The sequence below is a fragment of the Engystomops pustulosus genome, chromosome 4 (genome assembly GCF_040894005.1).
Source record: "Engystomops pustulosus chromosome 4, aEngPut4.maternal, whole genome shotgun sequence".
Classification (NCBI taxonomy): Eukaryota; Metazoa; Chordata; class Amphibia; order Anura; family Leptodactylidae; genus Engystomops; species Engystomops pustulosus.
This window is the reverse complement of record NC_092414.1, coordinates 212478456-212494890: the sequence shown is the minus strand read 5'-3', so window position 1 is coordinate 212494890 and position 16435 is coordinate 212478456. Positions and strand designations below refer to the sequence as shown.

The 16435-nt window shown below is 42.5% G+C and overlaps 1 protein-coding gene across 1 annotated transcript in view; it reads right to left on the bottom strand.

Annotated features, from left to right (window-relative positions):
* Positions 1-1643: 1643 nt before the first annotated feature.
* Positions 1644-16435, bottom strand: part of LOC140128569 (uncharacterized) — a 46871-nt gene continuing 32079 nt past the window's right edge. The window contains exons 15-24 of the mRNA XM_072150267.1: positions 16299-16400; positions 13172-13290; positions 13028-13086; positions 12750-12889; positions 10312-10380; positions 10053-10221; positions 5703-5861; positions 5359-5471; positions 3447-3532; positions 1644-2321 (exon numbers count right to left, since the gene is read on the bottom strand). Of these exons, the coding sequence (XP_072006368.1) occupies positions 2286-2321; positions 3447-3532; positions 5359-5471; positions 5703-5861; positions 10053-10221; positions 10312-10380; positions 12750-12889; positions 13028-13086; positions 13172-13290; positions 16299-16400 (1052 nt within the window). The 3' untranslated portion in view covers positions 1644-2285. The remainder of the gene's footprint in view (positions 2322-3446; positions 3533-5358; positions 5472-5702; positions 5862-10052; positions 10222-10311; positions 10381-12749; positions 12890-13027; positions 13087-13171; positions 13291-16298; positions 16401-16435) is intronic.

Here is a 16435-nt window from a genome sequence, read left to right as displayed (position 1 = left end):
ATATGGCATTTTTGCAGCACATTCATTACAATGAGCCACTGGCTCATTGTAACGAATCTGCAGAAGCCATGTAGCCTCGTGTCAAAAGAAGACCCGAGGCTACCATGGCAACCAATCGCCTCCCCCCGATGACGTTCGGGGGCGCGGAGATCGTAAAAAAACATGGCGGCGCCGACCGCGGTTATTAGCGGTGGGGGTTTTCTGCAAAATGCAAAAACCCCCACCTTTGTATGAAGAGGTCTCAGCCCGTGAGCCCTCTTCATACACTCCTTATACCTCTGCGCCGTAGAGCTACGGTGCAGAGCGTTGAGGGGTTGACCAAACACATGGAGAATAGACGTAACTCATAATCAGCTCCATAGAAAGACTAAATATTTCACAAACAGAAGTTTTTAATAAAATGTTTACAACACACAACACAAAACTAAATGAAAAATGTTCACAACACTCCCGCAATCTTAAAAATTAGCTCAAACGACAGTTAGACTTTTAGGCTACATGCACACTGCCGTTGATCGCCGTACCGCTCATCCCCGCCCCTCTCCATAGGAACATGTGGTGTACGGCGCCGTATCCCGTTGAAAGATAGGGCACGTGTGCTGCACTGTACCGCTCCCGTTGGGCGCCGTGAGTCCATAGCGTTGTATGGGGGATGTATATACGTCCCCCATACGTTTGCGTGAATTTGGACTAAGTTTGTAAATGAACATCAATTTAATAACCAAAGCAAATCATTTTTATTAAGAATACTGCATCTGAATAGAGAACATTTACGTTAAGAACGATACAATTGTGAAAATTTCAGAAAGTTTAATATAAATAATTATAGATGACATAATGGGCAGTTAGATGACAGTACGGTATCAGGATAAATTTAAAAATGATTTTTGGTTTAGTCTCTGCACATGGTCCAGGATGTTCCCCGTACTGTCTACCACAATGAATAAGCTCATCCAAAACATTTCATTAAGAAGAAACATACAGGGGCAGATTTATCAAGACTGACACTATGTGCAAAAGATTCTGGGGCACATTTACTTACCCGTCCCGTTGACACCGCCAGAATGTCCGATGAGGATTCGGAGCTGCGCCATTCACTAAGATCGTGCGTCCAATTATCTGCATCGGCAAAACCCCAAAGAATTGTGCCCGACGGACCCTTAGTAAATGTGCCCCTCTATCTCTGTTCTCTGTATGACTAAGGGTTCATTCCCATGGCCGTGTGCCCCCCCCCCCACCCCCAGACCGGATCCAGGGTGAGCACAGGGCCAAGAGGAGGAGGGGTGAGAGTTTTTCACCCCTCCTTCCTCCATAGGCAGATGAACGGTCAACTTGGTCACGGTGCAATGATACACCGCATACCCACCGATCCTTGACCGGGAGCCATAGAGGTCTATGGGGTCTAGATCACTGCCCCCAGACCGGCTGTATATTCACCGGCAGCCTTCAGAAAACATCCAATAATCCAAAAAAAGAGGGGTGGCTCCAGCGAGTGCATTAAGAACAATAAATGTATTCCTTATAAAGACTTAAAAACATGAGTAGTAAATAACATTTTCTATTTTTGTGCACACTACTCATGTTTTTAAGTCTTTATATGGAATACATTTATTGTTCTTAATGCACTCACTGGAGCTACCTCTCTTTTTTGGATTATTGGATCACCCACCTGAAGCAACGCAGTATTTCCTGCTACTTGCAAAGTCTCTCATTTTTCCGCTCCTTGCCATCGCTCATGCCTGGTGAGCTGCATCTGTTTTTATCTTTTTTTTTACATTTTGCTTCAGAAAACATGACTCTTCTATTCAGAATATAACTCATCTATACTCATTTGCATATCAGGAAATCGTCTAATTAAGGTACAAGGCCTCAGTGGCAGATCATTTTAGGTGATATGGTGAGAACCTTTAACCCTTCACATCAGGTATTACTGGTGTAAGGGGTAAAAATCTGGTGACAGGTCTTTAATCTCCCCCACATTCTTCTTAAAGTGGTTAGATGAGGGTGAGTTTCCAATCCTTCAAGAAAGTAGTCACTGAACAAACAATATTGGTAGAAGAAATGTTCTATTTGAAGGTATTTGCATAACAAAACCCAAATTCTTTTTGCATTTTTTTTAATGACCCCTCTTCTACGTTTACCAACAAGACCTGTCCTCTGTTCTGATTTAACCCACGAGACACGTCTTAGCCCATCATTCCAAGGTCAAAATCTTGAAAACTTTTTGGTTTCTGGAACCATTCTCCCCAAGCGATCATTTCCTTCTTGTCCGTGTTGTTGATATTTCATGCGTACGAGACGTCTGGCCTTTGGATTTTTATCTACATGAGAATACGGAAGAAATAACACAATATGTGTTAGGATATGAAAGCTGAACAATAACCCAAAATATATTCTTTAAATAAGACGATAGAAATAGACGATTTGCTTCGCATAAGCTACGTTGAATTTTTTAAAAGATTTGTTTTGGGGTTGAATCTATTCTGTCTGAATTGAGGTTCATTTTGTTTTGCTTTTCATTTATTTTTTTTAGTTTTTTACCCACCCAACTTCCTTAATTTGAGATAATTAAGAGGAGTCAATCGATTCCATTTTTAATAGAATTGTTCTAAATTAGAAGTGTTGGACTTGATTCTGAGAACAAAAAGTAGCAGATTTGTAGCGAATCTATGAACCGATGAATAGATTTGCACATACAGACAGTACCCTACTTAAGAAAAGCCGACTTACAGACGACCCCTAGTTACAAACGGACCTCTGGATTCTGGTAATTTACTTAACTTTCGCCCTTGGCTACTAAAACTGTTGTAACAGGTGTCTGGAATGAAGCTTTATTGGTAATCCTGCTTCTTATGACAACTCAACAAATCCAATTGTCACAGAGACCAAAAAAATTTTTTGACTGGAGTTCCAATTATAAAGTATACAGTTCTGACTTGCATACAAATTCAACTTAAGAACAAACCTACAGGGGGATATTTATCAGGACCTCTGCGCACCCCCGGTGGGGCGTGAAGGGGCGTGAAGGGGGGGGGGGGGGGCGCGGCCAGCTGAGTGGAGGGCGCAGCTGGACGGGAGTGGGCCGGCGTGTGGCGTTACTGTCTACTGCCTGGCTAGGATAGACGCTGCGCTGCTGGCAGCTCGATACATGAAGAGGCAGAAGCCTCTTCATGTATCGGGCTGTGAATTTGCAGCGGCGGGGCTATCATACGCTGGCACACGAGCGCCAGCGTATGATAAATATCCCCCACAGAACCTATCTTGTACGCAACCCGGGGACTGCCTGTATCTAGTTATTATGCGAGTTTGTTGCAAGGATTTAAAATTTTAAAATTAAAAATTGCAGAAATCGCAATATATCTGTGATTAGCTACAATGTATCTCATAGATATATATATGAGCAATAGGATGAGGTAGGAAGAGTAGAATAAAGAATAAACTAGTACCTTAAGTGATGTGTCCACTGCTTCCAGATGAGGCCTGAACTTTGGTTTATCGGATTGCCCTCCCATCTGACTGCCCTCAGATGACCCTGAAAAACGAAAATATAAAGTGAATTTTAAGGAAAGGTGTAGGTTACAATCAGTGTCGGACTGGCCCACCAGAGTACCAGAGGATCCTCCGGTGGGCCCTGGCTCGACCCAATACTGAACTTCAGAGATCCATCAGAAAACAACACACTGGGGCAGATTTACTTACCCGGTCCAGTCGCAATCCAGCGGGGCGTTCTCCGACGCTGATTCGGGGATTCACTAAGGTTGTGCGCCCAATGTCGCTGCTGCACTGAAGTCCGCCGGAATTCACCTCCTCCGTCTAGGTGTATGTGAGTGCTAGTTTTGCAACACAAATTTTTTTTAAATTCCGTGTTTTTTCCGAATCCGTCTGGTTTTCAGATGGGCACACCCCCCGATTTCTGTCACGTGAAAGACACAATCTGATCGCGGGGCAATTCGGCGCGAATTGGAAAAATTCAGGAAACCCGGCGGAAAAAACGCGATTCGGACCCTAAGTAAATGTGCCCCAATATGAAGACTACTAGAGTATATTTCCTGGGGGATAATGAAGAGTGGGCCTCCAGATTGATTTTCTTTGGTAGGCCTAAGGAAACCCAGTCCGACACTGGTTACAATCCTTCGAAACACACTGTACACAACTTCTGGGAAGTTCAATATTTGAGGACGTGCGGTTGATGGGGTTTTTGTATTTTCTTTCCCTTTTTGAAAATTAAAAATAAAATTTAAAAAAAAAAAAAAAGAAAATTTGAGGACATATCAGCATATTATAGGACTTCTGTAACTGTCCAAACACCCTGTAGACAACTAGAAATGCAGTCATACAAAACTTTATGTTTTGTGGTTGATTTCACAAGACTGATGGCAAATATTTAATGCATAACATTGCCCCAGGTCGTCTGTCTTTAGGATAGGCAGCTTGATAAATCTCCCATAAGAGAATGTGCCCCCAATGTGTACCAGTGCTCATGAATATTTTAACCCCCTTAAGGACGCAGGGTATTTTCGCTCATTTCTCGCTCTCCATCTTCAAAAATCCATAACTTTTTCATTTTTCCGTATACAGAGCTGTGTGAGGGCTTATTTTGTGGGTAACAAATTTTACTTTCCCATGATGTTATTTATTATTGCATGCCATGTAGTGGGAAGCCGGAAAAAAATTCCAAATGTGGAAAAATTGAAAAAAAACATGTGTGTATCACATTTTGTGGGCTCAAATATTACGACTTTCACTCTGCGCTCCAAATAACATCTCAGCTTTATTGGTTCGGTGTGATCGTGGTGATACCAAAATTTATACAGGTTTTATTGCGTTTTAATACATTTTAAAAAATTAAACGAATGTGTACAAAAAAGAAAAAAAAAATTGCCATCTTCTGACGCTAATAACTTTTTCATACTTTGGCGCATGGAGCTGGGGGAGGGGTCATTTTTTGTGAAATGAGCCGACGTTTTCATTGCTATCATTTTAAGGTCTGTGCGACATTTTGATAATTTTTTATGACATTTTTGATGTCATGTAAAAAGGTGTAAAAGTCGCGTTTCGGACATTTGCGCGCTATTTCCCATCTCGGAGGTCACTGCCAGCCGGCAAAGAAAATGTGAACATACGCAATCGGTGCAAGCACTGACCGCGGGTGTTAGCGATAAGTCATAGCTCTGTGGCCAATATATCTGCCACGTAGTGTGAAGGGGTTAAAGGGGAGCTGTAATTGGTTGCCATGTGCAACTAAGCACATTCTTACTCTTAGACAGCTTGATAAATCTCCCCCAATGTGCTGTAGTGCTATCTTTATAGGGTTCTGTACATGTTATATAGGTTATGTGGTGATGATATAATACACACCTTCGTCTTTACCGTCTTCCCATGCGGCCAGGTTGGTAAATCCCCGATCCGCGCTCCATTCATTCTCAGCATCGTTGTACCATGTATTGTTGTCATCTATAGTAGATATGTCCCTAAAGATGTGAAATATAAGCAGTCAGACAACATCTTCTGACATTACACGTATATGGATTTCATATCTTACCAAAATATGTCACGTCGGGGGAGATTTGATATGGGTTCATCAAAAAATAACTGAAGACTTTATCACCCAGTAAAATAATAGACGTATCGAAAGAAGCCCAATATAATGTTATCATTGTCAGGAGGGTCGTCTGGGCCAATCACATCACAGAAAAACTTACCAAATCTCCTTCTTCCCTTTGTATAAGAAGTATAACACGGAGGCAATGATGATAGAGAGGACTCCAATGGCTGCTCCGACGCCTCCGTATAATCCCGATTTTAGGATTCCCCCCGTGCACTTAGGTCCAGTGTAAATGTAGAGATCTGTCTGTGAGCAACTATATTGGGACAAAAATTCAACATTTTAGGAATCGTCCCTAAGACTAATCTCTATGGACACAAAGGGGCAGATTTATCAAGTGTCTGAAGGTCAGAATATTTCCAGTTGCCCATGGCAACCAATCACAGCTCAGCTTTCATTTTACCAGTGCTCATGAATATTTTAAAGAGGAGCTGTGATTGGTTGCCTTGGGCAACTGGAAATATTCTGACTCTCAGACACTTGATAAATCTGCCCCAAAATGTATTATCCTACGCAAATACTGACAAGAAGATCTACTGATATCAAATAACTGCAATCAGAAGAAGCCTCGAGCCCAGAACTAAACAAGTCTTAAAGGGTGTTTCCCGTTTCAGCAAATCAAGGTTGTTTGTATCATGAAATGCTCTACAGATTCTAATGATTTTTCATTATACTAAGAATAATATTTATGTGATGAGATGAGAATGACCTTTTTTCACTCTAAGGGTCCTTTTACACTGGCGAATTTTCCACACATAACAAATAACCAATGATGATATTTCATGTTGAACAGCACATTTCTACAATCATTGCTATTCTACAGTGGGGTAACTAGAAGCTGATGGGCCCCAGTGCAAAGTTTGTTCCAGGCCCCCACGACTATAATGAATGGTTTATAGAACTAGTCTTCTCATATGGGAAAGTGACACCATATGGGCCCCCTAAGTCTTTGGGCCCAGATGCGACCGCACTCTCTGCACCACTGCTGTTCTATGTGACTGATCAATCATCAGTGCAGTCACTCAGAACATACAGTTTCATTATTGTGGGCAATGTACCCAGGCTTACACAGGGTAATGTGCTACCGACTAGCAATGATATTAACCGGGTAAGGCCCTTTCCTGTATTTTCATGTCCATTTTTCACTTCCCACCTTCAAAAATCTATAACTTTTTTATTTTTACACGTAAAGAGCTGTGTGACGGCTTGTTTTCTGCGTAACAAATTGCACTTCATAGTGATGGTATTAAATATTCCATGCCATGTACTCGGAAACGGGAAAAAAATTCCAAATGCAGTGAAAATGGTGAAAAAACGCATTTGCGCCATTTTCTTGTGGGCTTGGATATTACGTCTTTCACTGAGCGCCCCAAATGACATGTCTACTTTATTCTTTGGGTCGGTACGATTAAGGGGATACCAAATTTGTATAGGTTTTATAATGTTTTCATACATTTACAAAAATTAAAACCTCCTGTACAAAAATAATTTTTTTGATTTTGCCAACTTCTGGCGCTAATAACTTTTTTATACTTTGGTGTACGGAGCTGTGGGTGGTGTCATTTTTTGCAAAATTTGCTAAAATTTTCAATTATATCATTTTTTGGACTGTATGACCTTTTTATCACTTTTTATAGATTTTTTAATATTTTTCAAAATGCCAAAAAATTGGCATTTTTCGACTTTGGGCGCTATTTTCCGTTACGGGGTTAAACGCATTGAAAAACCGTTATCATATTTTGATAGATCGGGCATTTTCGGACGCGTCAATACCTAATGTGTTTATGATTTTTACTGTTTATTTATATTTATGTCAGTTCTAGGGAAAGGGGGGTGATTTGAAATGTTAGGTTTTTTTATTTTAATTTTTTTTTTTACTATTTTTCAGACTCCCTAGGGTACTTTAACCCTAGGTTGTCTGATTGATCCTATCATATACTACCATACTACAGTATGGCAGTATATTGGGATATTCGGAAGACCCGAGGCTACCATGGAGATGGATCGCCGCCCCCCGATGACGTCACGGGGAGCGGCGATTCCAGGTAAGATGGTGGTGCCCATGCGCCGCTATCCTTTTTAGGCTGCCGGCAGCTTTGCCGGCAGCCATCGCTGTAATAACAAAAAAAACAAAAAAAAACACATATGGGGTATCGGCATACTAAGGTGTAATCAAACTTTGTGGAGTTTTTAGTCATTTATTACTTGGCAACTGTTTATTTTTTTGGCCAAAATTAAGGTATTGTCCCCAAAAATTACAGTTAGTAAATTCCACCTCCATTTTGTTTTAACCCCCGTCAAACACCTAAAGGGATAACAAGCATCGTAAAGTTAATTTTTCATGCATTGAGGGGTGTAGTTTCTAAAATGGCATCATTTAGAGGGCTTTACTATAATTTATGCCATTCAAAGTCACTTAAAGAGGAGCAGGTGCCTCTAAATATGGGCTTTGGTGTCTTTTAATAAAAATAAGAAAAATTGCACCCAAAATTCTGAATTCCTAACAACCTAGAAAAGAGAGAGGAGGCATAAAAAGCCCAATCCGATATAAAGCAGACATTCCGGAAATGCTAGTTATGAAGTTATTAATATATGACCAGTTATCAGAAAAGAAGAACATTTAGAACATTTTTTGCCAACAATAAACAAAAGATATCATCTACTACTTTGAAGTACAATCTTCAAATCCCCTCGATATGTCAAAGGGTCACAAAGTTATAACCTCTAATAATGACACAGGGCAAATCTAAAAAAAGCAGTCCTGGTCCTAAGGCCCTAATATAGTCCTGAAAGAAGGCGGGTAAAAAAAAAACTCATTACAATATCACTATTATGTTTCCTTCTGACATTTCTACTGTCAATTACCGTATATATACATAAGCTGAGGCTCCTAATTTTAACACAAAAAAAAATATATAGAATAATGGGAAAACTTATTGACTCGAGTATAAGCCAAGGGTGGGAAATGCATTGGTCACAGCCTCCACTCAGTATATAGCTAGACAGCCCATGCCCCCAGTATATGGCCAGCCAGCCCCCTCCCCCCAGTATATAGCCCCTCCCACCAGTATATAGCCAGCCTACCATGCCCCCTAGTATACAGACAGCCAACCAATGCCCCAGTAGATAGCCAGCTTCCTTTCTAGTATTTAGCCTGACAGCCCCTGCCCCCTATTAATAAAGCAAGCAGCTCCTACCCCCCAGTATATAGGTAGCAGCTCCGTAACCCCAGTATATAGCCAGGAGCCCCTACCCCCAGTATATAGCCATTCAGTCCGAGTATATAAAAAAACAATAAGATAAATCAAAAACTGTAAAAATCAAAAACTGAAAACTGAAAATCAAACACTGTACTCTCCTTTTCGATCTTCTTTCTCGAGCAATGCTCCAGCTCCATCTTCCTGCGCGCTACCGTGACACACACCGTGATGTCAGCTAGCAGCCTAAAGCTATATAAAAATACTTTTCACATTTCTGCAATGATGGTGTAAACCATGGAAGAAAATGACCTGATAGCTATATAGGGATAAAACCTTGTTATTTTAGGTCTACACTAGAGCCAAGACATCTATTACTTTGCTACAAATGGAAGCAACCATGGTGGGCACCATTGACCAGGATTGGTTTAACAACCCCCCCCCCCCATCTCTGATCTTAAGTGCATATACCCTAAAAAAATCCCCTGAGGAGTCTATCTTTGATGAAATGCGTAGGTATTGGGTGCAGGAGAGTCGGTGTAGCCATCCAAGGGGATAGACCCTAGGTACTGCCCTTGTTAAGGCAGGAGCTAACATCAGGGTGAGAGGTGCCAGCTTAAGAGCAGGGAGAGACTACAGCTCTCAGCAAGGACCCCCAGCTCCTCCCTATCCAGTGGCTATTTTTTAATTCTAAATTCCGAAATTTTTAATTCAGATGCGATCATGTGCCCATTGCATTTCAAAAAGCAGCACAAGCAGAAAGTGTGATCGCACCTCCGGCATATCACCAGTTGAGATAAAATACACTTATTTCTATGTCAAACAGTGGTTTTCCCTTTGTTCCATCAAAATTTACTTGCCTACAGGCAATGTACACCAACTATGGTCACATGAAACGGGAGGCACATGACTGTTACAGCCAATCACCGCCCCTAACCCAGCCCCCTCATGAATACGTCGGACAGCTCTGAGAGCGATCCGACAATTACACTGTACCGCTCCGCAGTGTTAGATAGCGTTACCAGAGGTTTCCGGTAACGCTATCACTCTTACACTGCGGCGTTTGTTCAAGCACTAGGAGTAAGATTTGGGTGACAGGTCCTCTTTAAGTCAAACTCCTCAAGTCTATATAAAACTAAAGTAGCATATTTACAAGGACCACTTTGACCAATGGATCTGCTTCTTATTATGTAAGTAATAAATTGACATTTCAATCCTATACAACTTTATGGTGTCAGCCGCACACTTACAAGCACTCCGGTCCATCTTCGTTTCTGATAACACATCGGCCTCCATTACAGTTTACATTTTGGGTGGATGAGGGGTCACAGTGAGAAATACAGGACAGACCATCATCGGTGACTAATGATGTGTAAAACTCTCTTAAAGTTTCATTGACTGCAGAGTCGCAAATTTCCTCTGTCGAGACAAGTAACAAGGCAAAGATGAGAAGTTTACATCCAGCAAAATGTGGGAAAGAATCAAAATTTGAGGGGGTTTTATTCTTACCGATATCTGGCGCCACCACATCTGAGACGTTTATAGATTCTTTATCCACACAGAAATCTTTGACAGAACCTGTGGAGATATTTAGAGAGTAGTAAGGGGTGGTGTTACACTGCCAGGATAGGCACGTGGCATCAGTGGTTTCACATGTTCATTGGTGTCAGCACTACAAACCACTGCTATCCTTCACATAGCCCTAGAGCAGCGATGGGGAACCCAAAACTACAACCAAAACCCACTTATTTATTCCAATGTGCCAACACGCCAGTTATTGCTCCCTCCTCTGTCACAGCTTTTAATTGTATTGGCGTCCTGAGGACACCAATACAGTTGAAAGAAGGATAAATTTGCATTATTCTTGGTCCCCTGAACAAAAAAAGAATTGCTGGGCCTAAAGCTAGAGCTCCGAGCTCTGTCCATACCTCCTCGCTCCCTCTGCAGTCCAAGGCAACCCAAGAATTGTTCTGCCTGGTACTGCAGGAGGATGCATTCAGTCCAGGCTGGCAAACACTGTGCAGGGGCAATGGCCTCGGTGCCCACGGACCAGTCAGTCCATGAGTCACATGATATTTTGGCGGTCTGCAATTAACATTAGGGGGAGATTCTAGAGTAATGGTGGCAAACCTGTGGCATAGGTGCCAGGGGTAGCATTCGGAGCCTTCTCTATGGGCACCCAGGCCATCACCCGGATAGTCCAGGACTTGCTATGCTCAGTGCCTTTTTAAAGTGACAGCGCTGCCTGGGGGTACAGGAGGAGTAGGAAGGCGTGGATAGTTCTGGACCATTAATTTTTCCTTCTTTCTACTGTATGTGAATCCTCAGGATGCTGATACGATTCAAAGCTACAACAGAGCAGGGAACGATAAGAACCTGCTGAAATTGCCGTGATGGCACATGGTGATAAATAATAATATAACTCTAGAATGTTCGCCATCACTGTTCTAGAGGATTGAACTGAACCGAGTGAACAGGGTGGCTACCGGCAAGTAGAGTTTTATGTAAGATTTATTTTTCGGAATGTGAATATATTCCACTATGAGAGCTTTTTAATCTATTATTTATTACTCTAAAACCAATAATTGCCAGTTTTTGACAAAATAACATTCTGACCGCAGCTGCCTAAGGCCTCATGCAGCTGAACATAGATGTCTATGGGTCCCGGTCTCAGGGCGGACGCTGTCTCACCGCAAGGTGACTGAGCCAGGTGGCTGCACAGGACATGTCCTATATTTTTCAATGGAGAAGGTATGAGTGAGGAGCGTTGACCCCACCTCCCTCCTGCACCAGGTTGTATGGCAAGCCTACGTTTGTGTGCATAAGGCCTAAGGATGGAATATAGGACCTTTACATTTTTATACACCTGTTCGCTATACTGGGTAGCACATGGCCACACTCACTTCAATGGGCAATGCGGTCATCTATTTGGATAGGGGCATTAGATTAGGGGCATGTCCTATATTTTGCCAGAGTATAATGGTGTTTCCTATGGAGAAGGAAGGGGTAAGGAGCTCTCCCATTCCCTACTTTGCTATGCCCAGGTAAGCACATGTGCAAGGGGTTTGCAGTTTGTAGTATTTTCTACTAACTCAGTAGTGGTGCTCACCCTAGTGGTGGCTGTAAGAAAAAAAAAAAAGGTCATTTGCCTCAGCCAGCAATTCACAGGTCTAACATATTGGGGCTAATTTACTTACCCGGTCCAGTCGCGATCCAGTGGCCCATTCTCCGACGGGGATTTGGATTCTGCAGGGATTCACTAAGGTCCGTGTGCTTGATATCCAGTAGGTGTCGCTGTTGCGCCGAGGTCGGCCGGAGTTCACCTTCTTCTGCTTGGTGCATGTAAGTGCTGATCTTGCGACACAAATTATTTTTTAAATTCCGTGGTTTTTCCTAATCCGTCGGGTTGTCCGACGGCCACGCCCCCCAATTTCTGTCGCACGAAAGCCGGCGCCAATGCGCCAAAATCCGATCTCGTGCGCCAAAATCCAGGGGCAATTCAGGTGAATTCGGAAATCGTTGGGAAACCCGACAAAAGTGCGCAATTCGGACCCTTAGTAAATGAGCCCCAAAGAGAAGATTATGGCAGGAATACTATGAACTGTGGAATTAAACCAGATATCTAACATTCTTAAAAAAAAAGAAAGATAGCCTCCTTAAAACTATGTAAATCACAGCTGGATGTCGGGCGCGGTGATCGATCGGATCATCAGACATGGCCCATTATCCGTTTTTACTACTATGAGGCTGCGCCAACCCGTTCAGGTTTTTATTTTATGAGGGAAAAAACTAATGTGGATCATAAAGTGTGAGAACAAATAATAAGAATAATAATTTTGATCCACTCAGGGTTAGGACATAAAAAACTAAATGTCCATGCACCCGAAGAAGAAAACCTTTTCAGATAGTTATTAATTCATGGAATATAAACACATTGATGCACTCACTATCTTCCTGGCAGTTCGTTATTTCTGACATCTCCAGTTCCTTGATGACCAGATTCTGGATTTCCTTGTACTCTTCTGTTATAATGTCCTGGACTTTCACTTCCACAATCACATTATGGTCCACGATGATGCTCCCGGGTCTAACAGAGTAATACATAAATGATCATTAGATGGTCCTTCATGTCCAACAAATATAAGGAGATACCACAGTCCCGGTGTCTGGATCTATGAGTAATGTCCCTGGTTTATCATGATGGATTGTGATGGTAGAAACTTACCTGATCCGCACAATCTCTACGTCTTTGAACCCTTCCAGTCCTGAATAGACGCGTCTCATCTGCGGAGACAAAGAGCAGAGTTTATATCTTCTGCTGGGATGGAGGTGACGCGGGATCTCAGGTTTAGTCTTTCTTCTCTCTTACAGTCTCATTAAACTCCTTCTCAAATTCTTGATATTCTACTGATTCCGGGTCCTTCAGATTTTCATCAAACTCTTTTAGGATTCTCATCTCCACATTCACAGATGTGTCCACGACCTCAGCTGGAGATAAGAAGATGAAGATGTGGGAGATATATGTCATAAGATAGAAGTCAGTGAAAGCCTCAGAGATCATTATTCCATATTATTCCCAAAACCTTCTCTAAGAGAATAAAAGTGGCTTTATACACATTGATAAGTGACCATACAGTTGGTACATGCCCCATGAATGGTGGACATCTACTACATTCACATGTTACCATTTATCCTCAATTACATGCCCACATTATATACACTACACACACAGCACTACTCTACACACACCCAACTATACACTACACACATCCAGATCTACACTGTATACATTGCACACACAGCAGGAGGAAGGTAAAACAGTGTAGCATCTTGTGAATCTACATCATAAAGTGTATTAGTAACGCCCTCTCAGAACTCTTTTGGCTCCTTAGCACAATTTCAAAAGTTGATTTTTGAATGTGGGTAACCATAGATAACTTAAGTAGATTACCGCAGTCACAGTGCCTGGATGAGGTAAGTAAGGTCCCTTGCAGGCAAATGTGCAGGAGAAAGGAGGGGAGGGGTGAGCACTCCTCACATCTCCAATGAAAACCATGTGGATTAGTCACGGTGCGATGAGACAGGGCGTGTTCCCCACATAGTCAACTGGTGCCATAGACGTGCATTGGGGCCATTCCTGTGCAGCCGGAGAAATGGCCACCATGCATCCATTTGAAGGGGGCCTAATTGTTCCTGGTTTACTATGATATTTTGATGGTCCATTTTCTTTAAAGAATAAATACGAAGTTATTTCACAAAAAAAATTGTTTTAGCACAGCTGGTGAGAGCCTTTGACAACAATTCCAATGACACCTACATCATGCGTTTGGCTTCTTCCTAGCCTGAGATCTAGCCTAATGTGTCTATCAGCTCTTTCTGTAAAATCCTCCCAGCTTCTCCTGAAGTGGGTGCCACTTACTGGTGGTGACATGAGGTAAGGGCAGAGAGGCCGGAGCACTGAGGGCTTTCACATGAACGGGCACAAACAGCTTAGCCAATCAGGACACAGAATTTCCAGTACAAGCCTTTCTTCAGCATTACTGCTTGTACAGAAATCTGGTGCAGAGCAACGCAAGGAAGACAAAGAACTGACGGCACATATGACTGGATCTCTGCATCCTAGTAAGAAATTATCATACGGTAATCCAGTAAACCACAAAGAAAAAGATATATTAAAACATGTTCAACTAAGCTATAAAACACCTACATAGGAATAAAAAACATGAAAACATGGCAGCAAGAGCTCAAACGATGGGGGCAACAATGACCATTTCTAACCCACCGCTGTAGATCCGCCGGGAGAGCCACCACTTTCTCCACCCCTGCCATCCTGTTACCAGTGTGGGCCCCCAGCAGATGACCAATATCAGTAAAAATGTATGTGGGTGGAATGCTGCCGGCGGAACGCTGTTGCTTCCGGACACTTAGCTGACTGTGTTTCTCTGAAACTGGGAGCGATGTGCAGCGCCTGTACTGCAGCACATTGCTCCCAGACATGCAGGGACAGTCAGCTCACCTACTTGGTACAGCTAGTTATAGAGCCGTGATGCTGTGCCGCCGCTCGCATGCCACTCCACGCAAGCCTCCCAAATACCCGTCGGAATTCAGCGCAAAACGGAAAAAGTCAGGAGACCCAGCGAAAGTGCGGCTGCGGAGCCCTTAGTAAATGAGCACCAATGTCTGTACTTTCCACAGGTCTCAAGCAGGTGGCCTGATTCCAGGCTTCAATTCCCCCGGACTCCTACTACCAGCCTGGCCTCCAGTCCAAGAAATCCAGCTCTTAAATTTAAGGGTGTGGTCACAAGTTGCATTTTGGCTGCATTTTAAAACGCATTACAACAGCTGTGGGGAGGTGATTTGCCTAATTACATTAATGTTAACATTTGCATTTACAAAACACAATGCAAATGCACATGTTAACAAAACTGTTAACAAAACACATGTGCTAAAATTATGTTAACACATCGTTAACACATGCACACTAATGTCAACTCCCCACAGCTGATGTAATGCGTTTCAAAATGCAACCAAAACGCAACTTGTGACCCTAAACAAAGAGCCGCAGTAGACTATGTTCTACTAAAACATCATGTAGTCCCTCTGCATTACTGTTATCTTCCCTGGCTGAGAATACCAGGGGACATATATACTCTATCCACAACCTTACCAAACACTTTACCACTATACAGTGAAACCTCTCCAGAGGACCTCCTCCCTGAGAGGACCCCTCTGTAAAAGACTGTTTATTTTATCACAGATTTTTGAAATTTTTATTATTCTACTGTTACACTCTATGGAAGCTGTCCCCTATCTGCAGACCACCCCTTTCCTTCTCACAGTATATATACCGGGCAGTGTTTTCAGGATCTGCCATTCATTAGATTTGTTGGAGAACTCTGGAGAGATCTGTCTTTACTGGTGCAGACATTCACACATACACAATTATGCTGCCTTCAAACTGTCAAACACAAGCAGCTCTGCTACATACCATTCCCAGGGCAGTATGCAGAGACCCATCCTGTAGCTTCAGACTGCAGAATGTTTTTAATTGGATGACCTGAAGTATGTGATCAGTCACTTAAAGTCCTGGAGTTTTTTGCTGTTGGCAATAATCAGAACTGATATTCTAGAAGGAGCGCGGGAGCACACAACTTTCCTAGTGCTCCTCCCAACAAGATCCATCCTCCACTCATCTCCAGTGTCCAGAAAAGAATTCCCAAACATTTTGGGTTAATGTTGGAGATGGGTGTCTGACTGCCCGAAACCGATTGCTCATGTAAATACATAGGGAGCCGTTCAGGAGCCAGAAGAACCGGCTCTTTATAGTAAGTGGCGCCTAATGATCCAGCTCACTACAAAGAGCCGGACTACCCATCGCAAACAGCTGCAATTAGCTAATGAGAGGAAGTTAGAGGATTACTTATTTTAGCATAGTGTAGAGTTAGACAAAAGTTTTTATAATTTACAGTTGTTCTTTAAGTCATTAAGTCTCTTACCGGGTATAAATCTGTCTAAAGCGATTTCACAAAATTGCCCATAGAACATGGATGTACAAATACATTTAATGCCGTCATATGTTGCTCCATTCTGGCAAGGATCTGACGGGAACAAAGATTAGAATCAATGTATAATC